We start from the raw sequence: 22,813 nt of genomic DNA on the forward strand, positions 1-22,813 counted from the left end.
CATATCATTGTCTTTTTATCACACTATTTTCAGTCTTTATACTCTCCTGAGAAATGTAACACAAATACTACTTTTTTTAGCACAAAGAATGTTAACATTCCCAGCTTTTTCCCCAAATTAATATTTTGGTTTTGTCTTGCTTATATGACCTAAAATTTTTCCAGTAGTGTAGCCTGCTTCCATCTATTCTCCTGAGGGAACCCTACTAACTCCAGCCAGAGTAACTGGACATCATCACAGAATCAAAGCTGGAGAGACTCCAGAAACCTGAACCTCAGCAGTGGCAGTGTTAAAATGTTATCAGTCTCCTTCAGGAGGTCTGGACCACTCTTTTGCCAATTCTCCCAATTTAGTTGGAAATCACTTAAAAACCCAGATCCAGAATTGATGGGACTGACAACAAAGCATTTTAGAAAGAAAAAAATGTATTATAGGATTAATGGTTATGGAGAAAAATTTGGAAAAATGAAACTATAATGGACTGTCATACCACAATACAGAAAAAAAAAAAAATCCAAATATTATTGTGAAGTTTTTCTGATTTTAAAACAACCTGAAATTTTGCTCTTCTCTGACTCACGATATTTAACATAGGGGAAAAAAAATCCTAAAATTTGGAATGTTTTTGTGCTTAATTCCAATGCCTTTTAAAGGAAATGCAATTTATAGTTGTATTGGGATCAGAACACATGGTGACTTCATTTGAGTGAAATTGGCTTTCATTTAAGAGCAGAAATATAATGTTGTTGTGTGCCACGCTACTGGGACTAATCTGGGATTTCCACAGAACCCCTTGCTTGTCTTCTCCCTGATGTCTGTTGTAATTGTGACCTTACCACAGAGAAAATCATGTTACCTAAAACTATTATATCCCGCTTGATTGTTTGGGTGAGGTTTGAAGGGAGGATGAGTGGCAAGAGCAGGAAGAGTCAAGGTACCTTGCAATGCAAAGTACATCACATATTGTTGATCCAACCCAGCCCAGCAGTGACTATGTGACCATGACAGGCATTTAATAGCCTACATGAAACAAGTCAGTGCCTCACACCTGTTGTTTCCTGCAGGTCCCAGTGACGCCAAGTGGTGACACAGGCCTGGGTGACTTGGAGCACTACCCAGGCTGGTGGCCAGGCTAGCAGCTGAGCCCCCTTGGACCAGTGGTGCTGGGCTTGACTCGGAGAGTGCAAGGAGGATGAAGCAACCATGTTCTTGCACTGTTTCCATAACCCCTCCAGCCTGCAGTGGCCTGCAGCCAGTTGGCCCAGCTGTGGATTAAGAGCCCAGCATTTTAGGGGACCCAGCAGAAATGCGTGACATAAAAGTGATTCCTGAACTAAGGAGCTTCCAGACAAAATATCTGCCCTGTACATTGAGAGCTTCATTCCTTAGGCCACCTACCTCGAGCTTTTTCCACACTTAAAATAATAAATGGTCATTTATAAAGATAAATATTCCATTTCATCTTTGTTTCCGGTTCCTTATTTCATATCTCAAAATCCTGTAAGAACTGTTATTGACCATGGAGGTTTTCCTGTATCTTGTGATTCTATTAATGTTACCTTGTGCAAAACAAAACAAGGAATTGAGACCCCAAAAAAATAAAAAATTAAAAATAAAAATAAAAATAACAACTCGGAAAATAATTCCCTGTTCTGTGTTTCATGTATGTGGTAGGAATAAACAGCAGATGTCAGCAGTGATCCAAAACTTAAAATATTCACAGGGATTTTAATCAGACCCCACTTTACGGTATTCTAATTGCATATGGCAAGAGTGTGAAGAAAATCATCAAAATATCTGTTTTCAAATACAGATATGTTTCTATGTAAAGAACTTAGCAAATTTTAATCACCACTCCAAGTTAGCAAGGGAACACAGGGAACACATCTGTCTGGGTAGGTGTCTGCCTTATCTTCATGCTAAAAGATAACCAGATCTATGAGCTTCCCTTAGATTTAAGGTTGTTTTGTTTTGGGTTGGGTTTGGTTTTTAGATAGGCTTCAGAAGACCTAGTAGTCTGGAAAAGGGCAAGTGCAAAGGTTCGAGAAAGACCTAACTAGCAATGCATAGTTGAGGCTGAAGGACAGAGGAGATACCAGAGTGCTCCTTGTGCAAATGCCAGGTGGAGGCTCTGGTTCAGGCTCAGTAGACTGCACATCTGCTGAACAAAATCTACAAACTATTGAAGATTTTCTTGGGAATTAGGCTTAAATAATTTAGCAGTACTAATACACACAAGACATGTGCACCTGTGTGATGAACTAAATGAAGATTTCGAATTGGAGAATAGTGTCCTCCCTGTTTGGCCACCACTACTTGGAGGTTAAAGGATTCCTTCTGGAGGACACGCAGCATACACCAACACACTGCCTCCCAAGCTGAAGACTTTTTCACCTTTCAAAGAAGAAGGCAAAAAAGAAAACCTTAAAATGTTCCACAGATTACATGGATATTTTCTACCAGCACAAAACACAGTGAAATCCTTCAGGGTTTTGACCAATGTAACAGTTAATAAAAATGCAAGAACATACTCCTTATGTTAGAGCCCAAGACTGCTTTGGTGGGATGTCTCAAATCCTGCCGTAACTTGATGCCTGCTACAAGTGATCACTGGTGAGATTACTCCAAAGAGAAATCTTTGAGTCCCAAAACAGAAGCAAGTTTTATACCAACAGTATATGGTCCTGAGGCTGAAGAACAGCTATCACATATAGGATTTTATCATCTTTTTTTTTTTTCCTTTCTTCAAATGTTCTGAAGCTTCTTCCATCAAAAACAAAAAATGGGAGGCTTACTGGTTTTATTTCCTACAGCTATAGCTTGGTATCCAAGGATCATATGTTCTTTAACTGTTGGTAAATGGAAAAGGAGCAGAAGTGTACCCATGGTGAATTATGCAGTAAAAATGGCTTGTCTTTTTAAAAACATATTTGTACTGGTTACAAAGCCAAACTTACATCCGTTTATATTATCAACTTAATGGACTCAGATGATTGCTTCAAAGCTGAGAGCAAAGTCTCAGCCTGAACAAACTGGCAAGATGCCCAGAGCCAACTTCAATTTTTAGCCAACAACACTAGTTTACATCCAACTACCTCCCCTGTCATTCCCCAATCTTTGTTTCCTAAAATCATTTACTCTATATTAGTTTTGCAAAAAATAAGTGGGTTGTTTTTATTAACTAGTAAAACAAGTTACTTTGATTCATCTTCTCCCACTGGAACATACGAGGTCATCAATCTTAACTTCTCTGTCAGCACAGAGATGTCAAACAAAAATTAAGTGGTGGCAAAACTGTTGGGGGAGAAAGTGGAAAAAAAAACCAAAAAAAAAAACAACAACCAACCAAACAAACAAACAACAACAAAAGACAGATGAGACAGTGAATTCCCCTTCTCAAAAGAAGGGAAAAGAAATACACCTGTGCTACTAGTTGATGTTGTGTAGAAATTTCGTTTTTGACACAGAATCAGAGACACTATAACTATAATACCTGTGAAGAGTTGCATTCCTTTCATTAATTTAGAGGGAAAAATAGGAAAAAAAAATCATTTTTTCATTTGAATTAACATCTCCACTTTTTATAATAGCAAAGACATTCAACCTTCAGACCATACACCTGAAACTAGTTATATTATTTTTTCTTTTCAGGTTACTCCAGTGAAGAATTACTGTATTCTCCTGCATTCACCTGTGAACTTGTCTCCCCAAGGTGTGTTCTCTCATTCTAAGTGGTGACTGACTCTTTTCCAAATAGAAGCACTGAAGACTGAATTTTCCACACATTTCAACACTTTCTTTATGCACACCAGATGCTATTACAAAAAAGCCTGAGGGATAGGATGAGCTCTATACAAGACTCTGAAGATCAGGAAATTCTGGTGGCTCCACAAATAAAGTGAAGTCACATGATCTGTCTACCACAAATATCCCATATCTAGATTTTAGATGGAGACAGTATTAACACAAGAATTTCAGCTGTTCTGCATTACCACTCCAGCAATGACAGAATAAGAGCTGAATTGAAGTATATTGGCCCAATGGACACTGAAATTTTCTATACTTTTGAATCCTCACCAGCCAGAAAACACTTTTAATAGCTGATAGGTAACCTTTCAATCTTAGCACAGTGTAGCAAGGGTTGCTCCAAACTGAAGACAACATATACCTAACAACCTATGCACAAAGGTGAGTTTTATGTTTGATTGAATCTGGTATAAATATTAACAAGTGAGAGAGAGAGAGAATTTTAATAACAGAACACTGAAGATACATAGGATTCTGGGAACAACTAAGGACAACAAAACAACAATGCATTGCATGTACAAGTTCTTCCACCATAGTTTGGTATCTAAAGCCATTTCTTTTCTTCATCTATCAGTATCTCATCTACCCTATCTGGACAGGATTCCAGCCAATTTTCATCCAAGACTTACATCATTTATATACTGGGAGAAAAAAAAATTGAACTGTATCATCTGTCATGTTTGGTGGGCAGCTGAGGGCATTAAAAAAAAAAAAAAAAAAAAAAAAAAAAAAAAAGAGAGAGAGAGAGAGAGAGGATGCTTATTTTCTTTGTGGTGATGACTTTGTAGTGTCTCAAGATTCTTTGTAGTGTCCCAGGTCAGTTTGGCTCCTCCACTGGTTTCACATGAAGGCAAGCAGCAGCTAGGAGGAAGACTATGTAGAACACTTCCTCTTGAAGCCCTTTCTTTTGAGACTTCCCAGGGAGGAGAGGACAGACTTGGGCAGTTAGTGCCCACAGGGATCCTGCAAACACCAGCACCCTTAACTGTGTCATATGCTGCTAATAGTTCTCAGAGAACGCTGAATACCTAGGTGTGTTAAAAGAATGCCTACAGGACATGATGGATGCATTCCCATACAATACATAAAACCACAGTCATATAGATAAGTAACAAGATAATATGAAAAATACAGGGCATCAAAAGTGAAGGTTTGACACATCTATATGGTACAATATATATGCACACATATTCATCTGTGTTAAGAGCTAAGTAAAAAATGACTGACTTCAAACAGTATTTCTGATGCTTTCCAATAACAACATTACCTAGGGAGAACTTTAAATTCCTATGGAATAGAATAAGGGGAATCCCCTAATTTACTGAGTGAAAATTTTTATTAAATTTCCATTTTACTGCTTACTGATTTTTTTCTGGGCTACTAAAAATTACTTTTCAATATACAGTAAGTACAGATGTACACAAGTATTCTGGGTAACTTCTAAAGCAACTTTCAATAAACAAAATTTGTGAATGCAGAGCTGTAATTTGTGTGCAAACAAGTGAGACTGGTCAAAAATTTTCAACCAGTTCTATAAACAAGGCTCTTCATGAAATGCTGAATAAGTTTGAAGTGGGTGGTTCTCTCAACAATACTATCATACCACTTCTTAGAAATTGCTCACTGACCATTCAGTAGCTCCTTTGTGTGCCTTTTATTCGTATTTGTGATCCCATCTGTCACAAGACCTTCCACATCCTCAAATATTACCCCTTATTAGACCACTCTAGTCTAAAAACAGATACAATATTTATGTCACATTAAATATAGGCCACATGGCAGACTGAGAGTAAAAAAGAGAATGCAGGCATGCTCAGTCACAGAGACATGACTTCATACTGAGAATGATGCTACCTCCATCCTTTTGCAGGACATACAAAATTTTCTTGATTGTCACTTTATGTAAGTATTTTATCAGAAAAATACATTTACAGGATTGTGCCATCCATCCTGGATATAGACACAGGCACCTTTTTGGATTTTTCAGGATATTTGTCTGCTTCTAAATATCAGCAGTGAAAAGCAGAATTTAGCTCATTCATCTTTTCAGAGACATTAAGTGCTAAAGAGAACAGTGTTTTCTATCTGGTAAAGACTTCTATCATATCACACTCTTTGTCATAGTATTATCACATATACTTCATTTTAATAACAGATCACTGCAAAGGTATGAGCAGCTCTTTACTGTTTTATTTTATCCTTACTAGCTTTTCACTGATTCACTGCCTTATCTAAAGACAGATTGATTCATTTTGCTCCCAACCATTGCTATGGAAAATATCAGAATATTACCTGAGAGCTTCATATACATTCAAGAAATTATTTTCACATCCTCCCTGTGGCAGCTGTTATTGTCCCTATCTATGTATTTGGAGAATTAATGCATTAAATGACTGAAATCAGATTTACTCTAAATGCCTGTCCAGATTCCTATTTTTAGGAAAATGAGGATGAGAATATTACACCTTCCACTCTAAGCACAGCTTTTGCAATAATCCCAAGTCAAGCATTTGTGATACAGGTTCCCCCCTCTATGATGCATGTTGTGTTCCCCTTTTTTATTTCTCTCCTTCTGGGGCCATGAAGAGACATCCTTTACTTCATGTCACTGATTCAACAAAATTTGTTCAGATCCTCTCTGCCTTTCCACTCCTCTTATGATTTCTACCCTTTGGTCAGTAGGAAATAGGGGATTGAACTAATTATGACCCAGGAGAGAGCCAACTAAGAATCTGAACTCAAACATCTCACTCCTTTTGAGGTCATTATATAAAGAAACTACTGCCATCTCCATCAATACTTGCAATTACTGAATGTTTGAAGGAAGCTTGTTTTTGTCAGGCAAGGTAAGCCTGAAAATTTACTTGTGCATGGGCTTACTTCATTTCTGGAACTCAACTCCCCTCAGAAAAAAGAAGTAGGTGCCAAATTACTCTGCACAGAAAATTATGGTCAGGAAGAGGACCCTGGATGACCAGAGATCCAAATCACTTGGAGGCTTCAGATGAAGCTATGTGCCCCTAAAATGAGTGAAGAATCTGAACCATGCTCTGCACATAGACAAGAGTCACACTTTTCTCAGTTACAACCTTAATTTGACTTAATCACACAGCATGAAGAATATTCACATTGCTTTTAATTAAAGGCTTGTCTATAATTATATTTCCTCTAAATTTTTAAATGTTTATTTGTTTAGTTATGTTATCCGTAAATATCTAAAGATACCTTTCTGGTCATTTTTCTATTAAACAATATCTTCAACATCTTCAATGAAAGTATCACATGAATGGAAACTACACAATCTGTTTCATGATAAATTCCAGAATTATTTTTTGTGGAAATGAGCTATAAAGTATTAAAAATGAACATTGATTCAGTTCAGAAACAAACAAACAAACAAAACAAAACAAAAAAAAAGGTTTCTTGAACTGACTCAGCAAAACTACACTCTACTAGTGTAGCAAGTAGAAGTAGAAGTATCCTGGAGAAAATCTTTGGGTAATTTTTATCTTCAGATCTTCAGTGAGAAAATTTCAGTGGGAAAAGAACATGTTTTTTTAAGGAATCGTTTTCCCAAAAAATTTGCAGACACTTCTAATTCTGAGCATCAGTGATCTCCATGCAAGTCTCCATGCATGTGATCAGAAAAGAACATCATAGTCTTTTTTTGATGACAGTAGGGCACATTTTCTGCCCTATTGATGTATATCTTATGATATTACTTTTGTTTTGTTTTGTTTTGTTTTGTTTTGTTTTGTTTTGTTTTGTTTTGTTTTGATAGACTTAATATTCTCCTTAGGTGTCCCCACCTCATTACCTCACAGTCCTCTCTTCCTCCTGGTCCCTCATTTCCTCTCCATCCTGTTTCACTCCACATCTTCTAGGACATCTTTATGCAGGCCATCTTTGTGCAGGCCATCTTCCAGACCATCTTTTGGGCCTTACTAGCACAGCAGATTCAGCTGTGATGGTCTAGGGAGATCCAGTTGTGATGCTAGGACAAGCCCTCCACATTTTTCCAGATGCTTGCTTTGCTCACCCACAAATAACAGGAGCAGTTTTAATCCCAGGAGCTGTCTGCATCCTAGAGGATTCTTCTTTCACACCAGTGGTGCTCCGTCAGCAGATCTCAGAGGCAATCAGGAATAGCTGCAGGCTTAGGTGCTTGACCACTCTTGAAACATGTTGATGTTCTTTTTCTTTTCTCACACAGCTCTGTGCAGGGAGCTTGACTATGACACACACACACACACACACACACACACACACTCATGGCACCCAGCTCTGGTGGGACCACTACCCCTATACTGCTATACATCAACACCAAAACCTGAAAATCACGGTACATGGGTTATTACAGTTTGGCTTATCAAGTGGATCTACCTTAGTCCAGTTGTTAACATGTCCAAGTTCTCCTTCTTACTTCTTACAAAAGCATACTTCTGTTTCTCATTAAAAAAAATAATAACTAAATAATTCACTTTTCTCCATAGCAGATCAGTAATCCATGGCATGCCAGCATCTGAATCAGTACACCTTTCTGATGAAGTGAATACACAGGCCCAACACTGCTCAGGGCTTTAGATGAAAATCCAGCCTTGGTCAGAAACCCCACTTGTCTTTCCTTTCTCCCTTTTCTCCTGTTCCAATGCATGCAGCAAGACACCAGCAGCCTGAAAGCTATTGAGTCCTTCCCTATGAGCCCAATGTCCCCATCACAACTCACCATCCCCGTCTTTATCATGACAGGCAGCCAGTTGCCACCATTTGTCCAAAAACTGTGAAACAATTGGTGAAGACCAATGAGAGAGCTCACAGCTCTCAACACACTGCCTTTTCCCTGCCTTAGGGCATGGGGGGCAGAGGCGACAACCCAGCTACTTTTGTATAATTACTAACAACTTGACTTGCTGTTTTCCTGCTCCTTTACACCTCACAGCCATGCAAACATGACGCAGAAGTGGGCCTCAGAAAAGCTGTAAGACTTTATAACTCAGCTATTGTGTTTCTTCTGATATTGCTTCAGATTCTTATATCACATCCTGCTGAAGTAAGCAAAACTACAACCCAGTTACTGCTGCAGCTGAGATCTATCCCACGTCAATAATGTATCTAGTGCCTTAGTGCTTAGATCTAGGGGGAATTCAACATTATGATATATATAATATATATATACAGTAAGTAACCAGATAGAGAAAACACAGTTTAGTATATCTGCTTTCCCAAGAATAAGAGCTACATGTATTTTTAAATATAGTGAGGATATAAGCAAAATCTCAAGGGGACACTGCTTCCAGCTGTGTTCACACTTTGCTTGACTGATGATTTTAATATTTTTATGCTTCTAATTTTTACATGTTTGTTTTGGGGCATTCAGGAGGGGAGGGATTTGTAGCCATTTAAAAACACTTTGAAAAGCAAGAATACTGGCCTGGAAATTCTTGGAAAGAGCTCATCTGTGCCATGTAGAAAGGAACAGCTTTGATGTATTCGAGGAAGTGCTCCTGCTGAGCTGGCATTTTACGGTTTGTTTCTGTCTAAGCTGAACTGCTCACACAGATTCATTAGCAAAGGAAACGTCTGTTCTTTGCCAGATCACACGTCTCTATGCCAAGCTAGTTTAGCCAGGCACCACTGGTTCCTGTATGTAGCATGTGCATCACCTCTTCAGCATGGTCACAATATAAATGCCAGCAGTAAAGAAATACTGGGAATGGTTCTACCTTTTAAAATGATAACTTGAACGTATGGAAACAGTTGCCAGAGTTGTACAAAATTCCAAAGATTTTCAACAATAAAGTTTGATAAATATGTACGAAAACCCATGTTTGACAAAACACTGAGAAAAAATCTATTTCTGCATCCAACACATATGTGTTTTGGTCAGATGCAAAGCTGTGTCTGTGCTAAATGAAGGCTATTTCTGATGTAAAATAAACAGCTCCCTATCCATTCTTCTGTGACACCTCCGACTGCCATCCACCATCTTCAGTACATTCACCAGTAGCACTTGACTGCTGTTCCTGGGAATTTCTCTTCCTCTGAAGAACTTCCCTCTCTTCCCCCACATTTGGGCAAGGGAGATGATCCTGGTGAGGCCATCTTCACACACCTGAGATTCTCCTATTTTGTGAAAGTTTCATACTGTAGCTGAACCCAAAAAGGGAGAAACCAAACCTCCACTTAGCAACCCTGTTTCTTAAATTTAATACTTATCTTCAGGGTCCAAATCTCCTGGTAGTGACTATACTAGCTACATATGATATTTCCTATATATAAAGCAATAGCTTATTTTCTAATACTTTTACCAAACCAATGCTTTTAGTATTTTTTTTAACAATGAGATGCGAGCATGTCAATAGAAAGAAGGGAACATGTCCCTGAAAACATCACTGGTGTTACAGAAGAATTACAATACCTTGGTCTTTAAAAGGTGTATCTTGTGGGAATTAAAAGTGAGAGTAGGATCCCCAGTTGGAGTGGTGGGGAACTTACAGAGAGACACAACATCCCCTCTGTGTGAGTCAGAGCCCCAGAGATACTGCCTTCCTGCATACATAGAGAAAAGCTCTTCAGCAAGTTACCACAACCACAAAACTGCTGTAACTGTTCCTTGGTGTGGTTCCTTGGTTCCTATTGTTTGGTTCCTCTGAGCTGTTCAAACTAATACATTTTACATCACCATTGGAACAGAATAACAACATTTTGGAGGAAGAATATCAAGTATTGAATATTATCTGATTCTGGAAGGTAGTAGAACCCTTTCGTTATAAAACTCCAGTAGGTACAATGGGCTTCTACAGTATTCATACTACACTGAATTTAGATATCTTAATATTTATTAATATAATTTCTTAATATGGTTTGCCCAGGATAGTCTAATAAAATCATCTCAGTTCACTATGTTTGTGGGTTTTTTTTTTTGTTTTCCAGCTCCAGAATTATAACTGGATGAGATTGTTTTTGAACAGGTGCAGAAGTCCATGCTAAGTTTCTTCCCAGATCAGGGAAACCAAACTCATCCAAAATTAACTTTCTGTCTGATCTTCGAAGACTAAAGTGCATTTCTTGGTCTAGTGTTTATTTGCAAAATGATGTTAAATTATCCTGTTAAAAGTGTGCATAACATAAATGCACGCTTCAGTATCTTGGTGATACAGGACTGTTTGATGTAGGGGCAAGGTGAAACTTAGCCAAGCGTTAGAGACATGTGAGGAGCTGATGCCTCCCTCTAAACCTGTGATTTACCAAAGTAGATGAGGGCAAAAAGGACACATGACTGTGTAAGTCAGCACTTAGCATGACAGGAACGCTCTGACTCCCAGCACCATTTCTGCATTCTGCATTAAACAAATAGCAGCTAAAATAAAGAAACAAGTCATGGGAAAGGAGGCTTCCATGGCTTCCATTGGCAAGTCCCAGAGTAGGGAAGATCTCCAATGTGCCCTTGCTCTGCCTTTTGGTCACCCCCACCACTGTTGTGGACTCAGTGATCCCAAACCTCCCCCTCTGCTCTTTGCAGACAGGAGCTACAGCACATCCCTGAGAATTTAACCAGTTTGCTTCCTGGGAAGCCTGTGAGCCTTACCAGAGATATGGCTCCACCCAGGGAAACAAGTGTGAGATCTAGAGTAAGAGTGGCCATCAACATTCAGCCCATGGTGCCTAAAGACCGCAGAGGGCCTCTACACTTGACTTCTTTTCCAAACTTATGGGTGACAGAGGTTTTCCAAAAATTGTTTTTGCTTTAAACAAAAACTGCATTTTGCTTTAAACATTCCTAAGGAGACTTCAAGGCAATCATCTTTCAAGAGTCATCTTTCAGAACAATCCAGGCTTGAATGTCTCTCCCCCAGCAACTATAGAAAGAAAGAGACCAAGGAGTCTTTATGTGGCAACACAGTACTGTACTATTTGTTCAATTAATTGCTTTACATGGAGATAGATTCAAGATAATATCCTCAGCAATATTTACAAGGTCTTCTAGAGGCAGATCTGTTTGCTCTTCGCATGTTTTGAGCCAAATGTGGGTGCATTTAATGCAAACTGCACAGGCCTAATAGCTATTAGCTAGAGCCATTAAAAGTTCTCACTTGACTCAGACCATGAGCAGGGCAAGGGAACTTCTGCCTGCAGACAGCCATCATACCATCCTCTTATACTTATTTCTCTGACTGTGAAGAAGTCATGGGCTTCACAACTTACATTAATAGAAATTTGGAAAATATATCCATTATATGAACAAAGGAAGCTTTATAAGCTCTTCAGGCTGGAGGGCTAAACATACTTACTGAATTACTATTTTCTCAATCAGGTTATACAGATTTTCTAAAAATAGGCCCATTGCAAATTTTGGAACTTTAAGAATTTATTTAAACTACAAAACTTAGTGTATTTAACTAGCTTAAGAATTAAGGAGCATAATCAAAGACAGCTTCACCAAAGAGCAAATCACTTTTTTAAAAAATATAAATAGAAAACTTGAAAGAGCTGACATAATTTAAAAACAGATTGGACATGAGACTTTAAAATCTTATTTTGCTTTCTTTTTCATTACTCTAAGGAGCTGCCCTACTGAGAAAGTAGATGGAAACTGACATAACAATGAATACTTTCACTTGCTCTCTCTTTTTCACATATAAACAGAGAGAGAGAGAAGGTCCATGAGAATAGAATTTGAATAAACAGATTTGCCTGGCAATTACACTTCTTTTTTACTTACTTAGGTTATCAATTCTTCTAAGAAGCAAAAATAATGCTCTGTTTGGCTCCTTAACATGTCAAGAAATTTTGATTAAACTTAAATTGAATAAAAATTAAGATGGAAGTTGGCTTTTAACTGACAATTAAAATTATCTTTAGCTCTTGAATAATAACTAGTTATATAGAAGGATCTAGACAAGATTTTAAGTAATTTGAAGTATTTAAAATGCAACCAACATGCATAACTCTTCAATAATGATACTGATCTGCATTTGCTAAAGCTTATTCTTCCTCTTCCTGTGGCCATCCCAATGCCTATTCTCTTTGCATCAAGGCACATGACTCCAAAAGATAAAAGAAAAGAAAACTAATGGTCATCCAAGTACATGTAAGTGAATATGGGGGTAGATTTTCAAAAATTCCTTATCATTTCCTCAGCAGAAATTGTTTGTCAGCTGGCACTTTTAATCCAAATGTATGAATCTGTGTAGAGGTACTGAAAGCAGTAAATTCTTCTTTTATATAATTTGAAGTAAGATACTTTATAACTTACACCAATGTTCAGCAGAAGTTGTCACAGCCGTAGCCCCCACAGGAAATTGATTACGAGGTCTCAGTCTTGATTGTCATAAGGACTCTTTATTAGTAATTCTTTGGCACTTTAAATTACTGTATTGTGTCTTGAAATGCTGTCTCTGTGACTTATCTTCTGTGAAGGTGGTAGCTTTCATTTTCTCATTCATTTCTGTTTTGTTTTGTTTTGTTTTCAACAAAATCAGGTGATTGAAGTTTTATTCATTGCAATATCCACGCAGAAAATTTTGAACACATTTGATAAGTAGTAAAGAAATAGTTTTGTCTCTAATTAATTATTTATTTTTTATATGGAAACACTTTATAAGATTCAACTCTTCTACTATTAATAGTAAGTGGCTTACACCTAGCTGAAATCTCTTTGAAGTGAATGTGATTTATATTTTTCTCTGCTAATCCAGACATCAAGAAAATCAAATTTTTCAAATAATCACTGACAAAATAAGTTCTTAAAAACAGTGGTGGTAAAATATTTTTTAAACAACAAAATAGCAAGTTATAGAAAATTAAAAAACTTAAACTAATTTTAAACTAATTTTACCAAATATATTGCAAACAATAAAGAGTTTGAATAACTCTGCAAAGAAAAAAAAAATCTACCTTGTGTAAAATTTATGCATATGGAGAGTTAGGTTTTAAATATTCTTTTTCTTATGCAACATGTAATGTACCACTTTAGTATAATGAGTACTTCAAGTACTGTGTGCAGTTCCGGGCATTACAGTACAAAAAGAATGTGAAACTGTTGGAGAGTGTCCAGAATAGGGCTATGAAGATGGTGAAGGGCCTAGAGGGGAGCCTACATACGAGGCGCGGCTGAGGTCACTTGGCCTGTTCAGCCTGGAAAAGAGGAGGCTGAGGGGAGACCTCATTGTGCTCTACAGCTTCCTCATGAGGGGGAATGTAGGGGCAGGCACCAACTTATTCTCTTTAGTGACCAGCGATAGCACCCAAGGGAATGGAGTCAAGCTGCGACAGGGGAGGTTCAGGCTCACACCAACAGGGTTGTCACACACTGGAACTGGCTCCCCAGGGACACAGCCATGATACCAAGCCTGTTTGAATTTAAGAAGCGTTTGGACTGTGCACTTAGTCATATCATCTGAATTTTTGGATAGACCTGTGTGGTGCCAGGAGTTGGACTTTGTGATCCTTATAGGTCCCTTCCAACTTAGGATATTCTATGATTCTGTGAGAAATCTGAACTTCTTTAAGTATCTTTTGTTCCTTTGATGTCAGTTTCAAATTTCTTTTGCATACCAGACATATTCTTAATGTTTTTTGTTTTGTTTTGTTTTTTAAATATGTGGCAGTTTTGTTTGTCTTATTTGTACTGTAACTTTTCTGATTCAAGAAAATGATGTATGTGTTTACATGATCTTCCAAATCAAGAGATACGTTTGAGCTGCACATTAGAATCTGAACTGCATTGAATGTTTAGTTTTTTTCAGACTCCTTGACTGAATGGGCTTTTTCTACTCCAGAATCCTGAAGGTTCTTTTAATTTCAGTGATTAGGAATAATAATAATTAAGTTATGTTTTGACTATTTAACTATCATTCTACTTTTGAATATCATTACTTCAACACTGACAAGTAAAATAGGTGTCAGGTCATTTCATATTTCACAATAAAATAAAGCCTGAATAACCCTAGCCAAAAAACTATGGCTGATTAATTTTACAGGCCTGTCTCTGGATTTTAAAAGCCCGTATCAGCCATTAATTGTTACTATTTTGATGGTCTCATTGATCAACAACTGTAAGCTAATGACAACCACAAGTTAGGGCAGTTATTCAAATTGATGAAGTCATGTTCTTTTGAACCTGTTTGCATTTTGTTCTTTAGAAAGCCAAGGCAGACTGATCACAATAAAATATCATGCCAGGCTCAACTCTGCAAAAGCATAACTTAAAACAATGTTAAATTGTCACAAAATGTGATTATTTTTATTTCCTCTTTGGTAGACTGGAGACTCAAACATGTCAGTGGTTTCTTCATGTTGGCCATGGAGTAGCCTGTGGCAATTCAAGAAGACTAGATGTTTGCATTGTTCTGTATCATTTAATTCCAAAGTTATTTAACCCTTCCTTGACATTGCTGTAACACCTTGGTCAATTTTGAAACAAAGCAATTGTTTCAAAATAGAAAGTTGAAATCTTTCAGTCTTAAAATTTTCAGAATAAAGGTTTTACAAATTTTCAGGGTACTTTTAGGCTCAAACATTTTGCGAACTTATGGTTAGCTTAAGCCCATCTCATATGGCATTTTCTAATTATTCTGAATCAAATACTGACTTCTCTGTGAGCTCAGAAGATTACAAGCTGCTGCTTTCCACGAGTGAAAATGGCTAATATGTCACTCTAGTGGTCATATCTATCCGTCCCTCTTCCTGTGTTTTATCCTTTAAGACATATTCCCAGAGCTGTCCAAGACAGAGAAGAACATAGACATACCATGCTGTTGAAAATTGATTTTTTAAAAGAAAAAATGAAAAGCGTACCAAACCAATAATGGTTTTGGGTCTTATTTTCTTACATTTGTTATGGGTTTCAGTCCAGGCAGAAATTGTCAGTCTTAGCTCCCATTAGCATCAACCTATCCATAATTCCATATAACAATAGTAATTATAATAATAATAATTAATATCCATAATAATGTCCACTATCAACCTGTTATCTAAGTGTTTTTAACCTCATGCAGTTATAAAAATCCACACTGGATTTTTCCATGATGGATAACAACCTCAGACCAATACTTTACATGCCTACATGTAATTTTCATGATTCAGATGTTATTGAGTGAATGATATTAAGGAGGAACTGGACTTTTTGTAAGTCTCTTAGGTTTGGGGGGAAAAAAAAAAAAAAAAAAAAAAAAAAAAAAAAAGAAAAAGAGCTTGGACAGTGCTCTGTCTTAAGACAGAGTTATTACTTTACAGAGTTAACCAAACAAAACCCTCTGAAAAAAAAAAAATATATATATATATATATAAATATATATATATATATACATAGTTCACATATACTGAAGAAATACTTCCTAATGTTTGGCAGTCATATGTTCCAAATTTGTGTGACAAAATTTGACTAGGACTTTGCAGAAATTTTTTACCACCTGAACACCCCTGTATTTGTGGGCACAGCAACAGTGAACAGGGAAAGATCACATCATTGAAGGTCATGAACATTTGTAAACAGAATATGACCTGAGAGTACACTGACAGCCTTAAGCCTTGCATTTTTCTATCCTTCAAGTGTTTAACCTCACAACCTTAGATTTCTGTTAAGGGATGCTGGGGGAGAGGAAGGTAATGTATTTTTCAGTATTAATTAGAAAGTCACCAGACAAAATACCGTACATCAGGTGTTTACATGGAAAATTTCCCTTATGTGTGTCCATCAGTTAATTAGCCCAATTATATATAAGGCATGGCAAATGATTTCAATTTTAATCATAAAGTCCTGCTGAGATTCCATTTCCATTCGTAAAGAAATGCTTTTAACTTAGAGAGTTCAGTACTGCATTTACCCCAAAAATAAGGCACTCAAACTTTATTTTTGCTTACACTTGGTAAGATACTGTTATAATTAAAGCTAACTATTAACAGTTAAAAAATAAACTATGTTGATATTGCTAAAATTTTAAAATACCATATATATATAATGTCATATATATATACATATATGAAGTAGGATAATGCTCTGATACTGTGTAGTGGGTTTACATGGCAAGGTTTTGGTAGCAGGGAGCCATAGGGGTGGTTTCTGTGAGAAAGATCTAGAAGCTGCCCCATGTTTGGGAAGGGCCCCATTGTTTTCCAGATCCGAGCCAATAAGCGATGTTGTTTTGCGCCTCTGTGAGAGCATATTTAAGACAGGGAAAAAACGCTGCGCCACACAGCAGCCGGGAGAGTCAAGGGAGTGAGAGAACAGCCTTGCACCAAGGTCAGTGTAGAAGGAGGGGGAGAGGTGCTCCAGGCGCCGGAGCAGAAGTCCCCTGCGGCCTGTGGTGAGGACCATGGTGAAGCAGGATGTCCCCCTGCAGCCCATGGAGTACCACGGTGGAGCAGGGTTCCACGCTGCAGCCCGTGGAGGAGACCACGGTGGAGCAGGTGGCCCTGCACCGACGGAGGCTGCCGCCTGTGGAAGACCCCTGCCGGAGCAGATTCCGGGCCGGACCTGTAGCCCGTGGAGAGGAGCCCACGCAGGAGCAGGTGACCTGGCAGGAGCTGCTGCCCGTAGGGGAGCCAGGTTGGAGCAGTTTTCTCCTGAGGAATGGACCCCGTGGTACGGACCCATATCTGGAGCAGTTCTGGAAGAGCTGCTGCCTGTGGGAAGCCCACGCCGGATCAGTTCATCAGGGACTGCATCCCGTGGGTGGGACCCCACAGCACAGGGGACAAGAGTGACCGAGAAGGAGCGGCAGAGAAGAAGTGCTGTAGACTGACCATAACCCCCATTCCCCGTTCCCCTGCGCCGCTCGGGGGGAGGAGGTGGAAGAGGGTGGATGGGGGGGGAAGGTGCTTTTGGTTTTTTTTTCCTTTGTTTTCTCACTTCTCTCGCTTGTTAGTTGTAGGCAATAAATCTTACTATCTCCTTATGTCGAGTCTGTTTTGCCCGTTACAATAATTATTGCGTGATTTTCTCGTCCTTATCTCAATCCTTGAGCCCTTTTCACATATTTTCTCCCCATTCCTCTTTGAGGAGGGGGAGTGAGAGAGCGGCTGTGGTGGAGCTCGGCTGCCCACTCGAGCGGAACCACGACATACTGTTCAGAAATTCATACAGTTCATTCTGACTTATTATCTTCTCCAGTTCCTCCCAGTGATAAATATCCCGGTGATACAGTGAACACTTGTTTAAACTGAAACAGAAATGTTACATTTTTTATTTTACTTCAGGATTTTTTTCTGATTTTGTATGTATTTCACAAGTCTAATTTAAAACACACAAACAAACAAAGAATCAAAAACATATCTCATAAGTCATTGCAGATGATGTGATAAGTAGATGAGGCAGATAAAAGCAGAAACACCTTAGTCATGACCTTGTGTCGCGTTAAGGGGTGTAGCTGATTAACCGTTACGGGCCCGGTCAGATTCAGGATACTGAACCAGTCGGACATTCACCAAAAACACATTAACCGTCCGGGGGTCCAGTCAGACATTCACCAAAAACGCATTAACGGCCTGGGGGTCCGTTCAGACATTCACCAAAAACGCATTAACCATCTGGGGGTCCGTTCGGACATTCACCAAAAATGCATTAACCGCCTGGGGGTCTGGTTAGATTCAGAACACTGAACTATCACGGATAACCACCCTCACCCTCGTTGCACTCAATGAGAGTTATCACAATGCAATCAAGTATGGTTTATTACAGCAACAGATAATTAGGTTCTTTTGGATTGCCGGCGATAGTGACTGTCTGCAAAAGCGAGCTAGCATGCATAAAATACACAGGTGTTATAGGTGTTATAGATGTTATAGATGTTACAGGTGTTTATAGGTGTTACAGATGTTACAGGTGTTACAGATGTTATAGATGTTACAGGTGTTACAGGTGTTACAGATGTTATAGATGTTACAGGTGTTACAGGTGCGCAGCCTAGAAATAAACGCGTTAAAAAGGATCAGAGACTCTATAGAGATTTATAAGCAAGTATTTAGATCTCACCCAAAGGCGTCCCAATGGGGGGGGAAGAGAGGCTCAGCCCGTCGACTGATCCCAGGAGTCAGGAGGTCCTAAGGATGTTGTCCTCGGGATGGTATCTCCCCTGATGGTGGTATCTTCCCTAACATCCCCTTTCTCTTGGGCCAATTTATATTTTTTTCTATCTTTTAGGTGGAGCTTGAGTGGCTCTAGTGAAGCATATCTTAGTTATGATTGGTGTAAAGTTTTCCCGTCTCCGTTTAAAGTAATAGGCTCCGAGAAATTCAGAGCGCATGCTCAGTGAGGGGTGGTCGCACCTTGGAGGCGGGTAGCTTTTGGGATGGAGGTGTGTTTTGGTATTATAATGATATTATAATGAGCAAAAAGTACAGTAGGGTACAGCATTTGTCAAAACATGACAGGTCTTTGGCTTAGGGTGGCAAAAAGTGCAGCTTTGTGCACAAGAACAATCGAGGTCCCATCTGATTACAGAGTCTAGCCGTGGTGTCTCCACTCCACTCTATGCTCCGTGCTGTTCCTTAGAACTAGCACAACAAGTTTCCCCAGCGCGATAGCATCTAAGGCTGGGAGCCTAGGGAACGCTCAGATAAAGCAGTTATGCCCTACCCTGAAAGCCTCTTCAATGCTGTACCTTTTCCTTAAAAATGTGAATGTTAGTTTTATTTTCCTAGTTACTTCAGGCATTTACACCACACCTTGATACTCATTCTTGCCAAAACATTTGCAATATGTGCAAATTCATCATCATTTTAGGGTGCTGGGGGCTAGGTTGTTCTGGTTTTTGCCATTATAAAATATCATCCACCAGAAAATGAGAATGTCTTTTTAGATACTGTTGCCTAATTTCCTCTGATTTACTTTCAATATTCATACAAACAGATAGAACTTCATTTCCTTTAGACTGCTAATTTCTGGAAGGTTGTTATAGTTACCTTGTCTTGATTTTAACATCGATAACTTTGTCTTTTGTCTTATGGTTTTCCACCTTCTAGCTCAAGCATCGGTAATTCTGGTAGAGATTTTAACAGCTGCACTGTAAACCCTCAAAGCATGTGTGTTTTTTTTAACCAGCATGCTGATCAAAAGCTGCCCCATCCTCCTAAGGAATGCTTAAATATGTTCCTTTTTTCAAGAGCATGAAGCAGTTTCTGGCAGGGCTCTGTCTCATGCACAGGGACATATGACTGAGGAAGATGTTCAGCTTTCTGCTACCAGTCATCTCTGTGCCTGATACTGCAGAGCTGAGCTGCTCCTGATGTAGCTGCTAGGATGGCTGCTTTGCAGTACAGCAAACAGAAATTGTGCCAAAGGCATGGAAGCCACCTGATGTTGGTGGCATCTCCAGCCATGCTCCCTGCAACTCACAGTCTTCAACAGGATGAAGACATTGCTGCCACCCCAGTGACTCCAACTCATGTGGACAAAAGTGTTCCTGCCTCTTCATTAGAGATAGCTGTCACATAGGACCTGCCCATTAACACTAGCTTGCCCAGAACAGATAACTGAGGTGTGGTGGCCAGCTCCAAAGCAACGGCCATCAGCAGCTCCCACCACCACCTTCACACACCAGGTTCTCCCCAACAGCAGCTTACTCGCTCCCTGGACAGGACATTTCCCATAAGCACACTACTGCTCTTCCAGCTGCATGGCAAAGGCCACAAAACCTGCCTTTAAATGACTAAAATAAAGAAACGCCACTTTCTCAGACCCTCAACTCAGACTGCTTTAGGTGTTTAACCCAGTCTTCTAGTTTGCTGGCTCTGAGCTCTGGCGGGAGCTGCCTGAGACATCCAGGAGTCAGCATTGACATGAGGTTTTGTTGCTATCCTATTAGCATGTCTGGTCTTTAATAACATTTTATATTACTTCTTAAATGAGTCTCAAGTTCAGGACAGGTCACATCATGTTTAATATATGCTGAAACTAGAATAAATAAATTTTAAAAGATAATTCTCTTTCTCCTTTCTAGACTAAGATTAAGATCTGCTTTTAAAACACAGTCATCTATCTTTTCATATGATATTGTTCCAGACCATTTAATCTCTATAGTTCCTTCAGAAAACAATGTTTCTGAATGCTTAACAAAACATTCCTGGAACAAGAATTCATTCTGCATTTCACCCTTTCAGCCTCAGAAGCCAACCACGTTTGTTGCATATGTGTTTTGTTTTGTTTGGCTCATTGCATCTTTTAGTTTAGAGATCAAAAAGTGGATCTGTATTGTAAAAATAAGCCTTGTGTGGGTCGAAAGGAGAAAAAGGGGAAAGGATGGGGAACATTTCATCATGTATGGGTTGTATCTAATGGCTTTATTAAGTGTACTTCAGATGCTTTGCATTAAAACTTAATATAAAGAATGCTGAATGAGTGCCAAAATCAACTGCATTGTTGGATAAATGGAATCACTGCACCCAAGTTCTGATTTATTCTGACATAAAATTGCTTGCCTGCAATTAAAGGTTCATTATTCTACCCTAAGACATAAGTAAACACTGATCATGAGGATTTAAATCACCATGATGGTTTGTATAAATTCTATGATCAATTTTTATTCACCTAGTTTTATGTCTCTAACAGCCATTATAAATTCATATTAATATTAATAATTGCCACAGGCATACATTAAATACTTTATTTTTGTCTCATCCCAGCATCAGCCTAAATTTAGTTACAGCCTGCCTGCCTTCTACAATCTGCTCCAACATTTTCTTATCACATGATTTTCTTTTTGGTATATACCCATCCCTCTCTTCCTTTGTCCACTAAGTCATCCTACCCTCTCATTCATACTGTAGCAAACAGTTTCTTTTCACACAGAAAAACACAGAATGTCTGAAAGGAAGGACTGAAGAAGGAAATAAAAAATGGTGATAAGAGATTCCGAGAGAAAAACACAGGCCAATTTTCCAAGCGAAGAGGTGATGTACCTGCTGGAACATGTTATCTCAGAACACTGCAACTATGTCTTATCTGCTTCTGCTGTGTTACCACATATCAGTAACCTCAAAAAATCTCCTCTTTCTAAAAATTTCTGTTTGGGCTCTGACTGAAGGTGAAATGTCCTGGAAAGTTTGAACAAAAGAAAGTGGTAGCTTTTTACATGGAGTATAAATAAGCCATGCAAAAAAAAATAAAAAAAATTTAAAGAACCAAAAGACTTAAACTTTCCCTGATGACTTTTTTTGGTGTCGAGTTGTATTTTAAAGAGATAAATAATAAATAAAGAGACCTAGAAATACTACTTAAGCAAATGAGCAAAGTGTGATAGTTATTTACCCAAGAGGCAGAAAATGCCAAAGGTTGCATGCTTAACCTTAATTCACTGAATCTTTATTCTTACCATAGCTATTAGTCATTTAGCCAAAATAAATGATGCTGTTCCCTACTCCATGTTTGCCTAGCTAGCTGCACAGTTGTAGCTGCACAGCTACAACAGTTCAAGCAGAAGCCATAGTAAAGGACTGGTCAGAGATGTCCCCATTCCGCTGTGCTCCCTGGAACAATTGCCCAGCTTCATCTGTGGGACAGGTCAACATTTTATTTACTAATATCCCAGTCTATTACTGAAGCAATAGAAAATAGGAGCTTATGAAATGAAAAACCTGTAAAATACATAATTTAGAATATAATATAGAATAGATGACTATATGTATTCTTTGTTTACCAGTAGCCCTCAAAATGTGATTGTTAGTAGGGTTTGTCACAGAGTGCACACTTCCAGGTGCAATTCTTACTAAAAATGGTCTTCAGTGTGAAGAGATCTCTCCACAAATCTTAGCACTTCTTGATAAAATATATATTAATACTGATTTTAAATAAATATATATATATATATATATATATTCACCTCCTCTAGCTTATACATCAGTGGAATAATGAATAGTAATTGAGCATATATTAATCTGTTTTCCCAAACTGCATTTCACCTGTAAGGTGCAATGGGCATAATGTTTTAATTGCCAAGAGCTAAGAAATCAAAAAATGCCATAAGCAACTTGTCCGTGTGTTCTGCAACCTGTTGTTCTGCATGTTCTT

General features: G+C 38.5%; 1 protein-coding gene across 17 annotated transcripts in view; it reads right to left on the reverse strand.

The window, feature by feature from the left end:
* Positions 1-22,813, reverse strand: part of LOC311423719 (uncharacterized protein) — a 59,217-nt gene that overhangs the window by 20,663 nt on the left and 15,741 nt on the right. For 9 of the 17 annotated variants that reach the window (XR_014685798.1, XR_014685799.1, XM_084498081.1 and 6 more), the window contains one exon: positions 1,049-1,265. The exons of 6 other annotated variants lie outside the window; for them this stretch is intronic. Coding sequence is in view for 8 of the 11 variants with exons in the window: in XM_084498081.1 (XP_084354207.1) it covers positions 1,049-1,205 (157 nt within the window). In the remaining 3 variants the exon portion in view is untranslated. Of the gene's footprint in view, positions 1-1,048; positions 1,266-7,624; positions 11,845-12,089; positions 12,853-22,813 lie in introns of those variants that run through there. 2 more of the 17 variants (XM_084498079.1, XR_014685803.1) reach the window with 2 other exon arrangements.

The sequence above is a fragment of the Aythya ferina genome, assembly GCF_964211825.1.
Source record: "Aythya ferina genome assembly, chromosome: 1".
Lineage (NCBI taxonomy): Eukaryota > Metazoa > Chordata > Aves > Anseriformes > Anatidae > Aythya > Aythya ferina.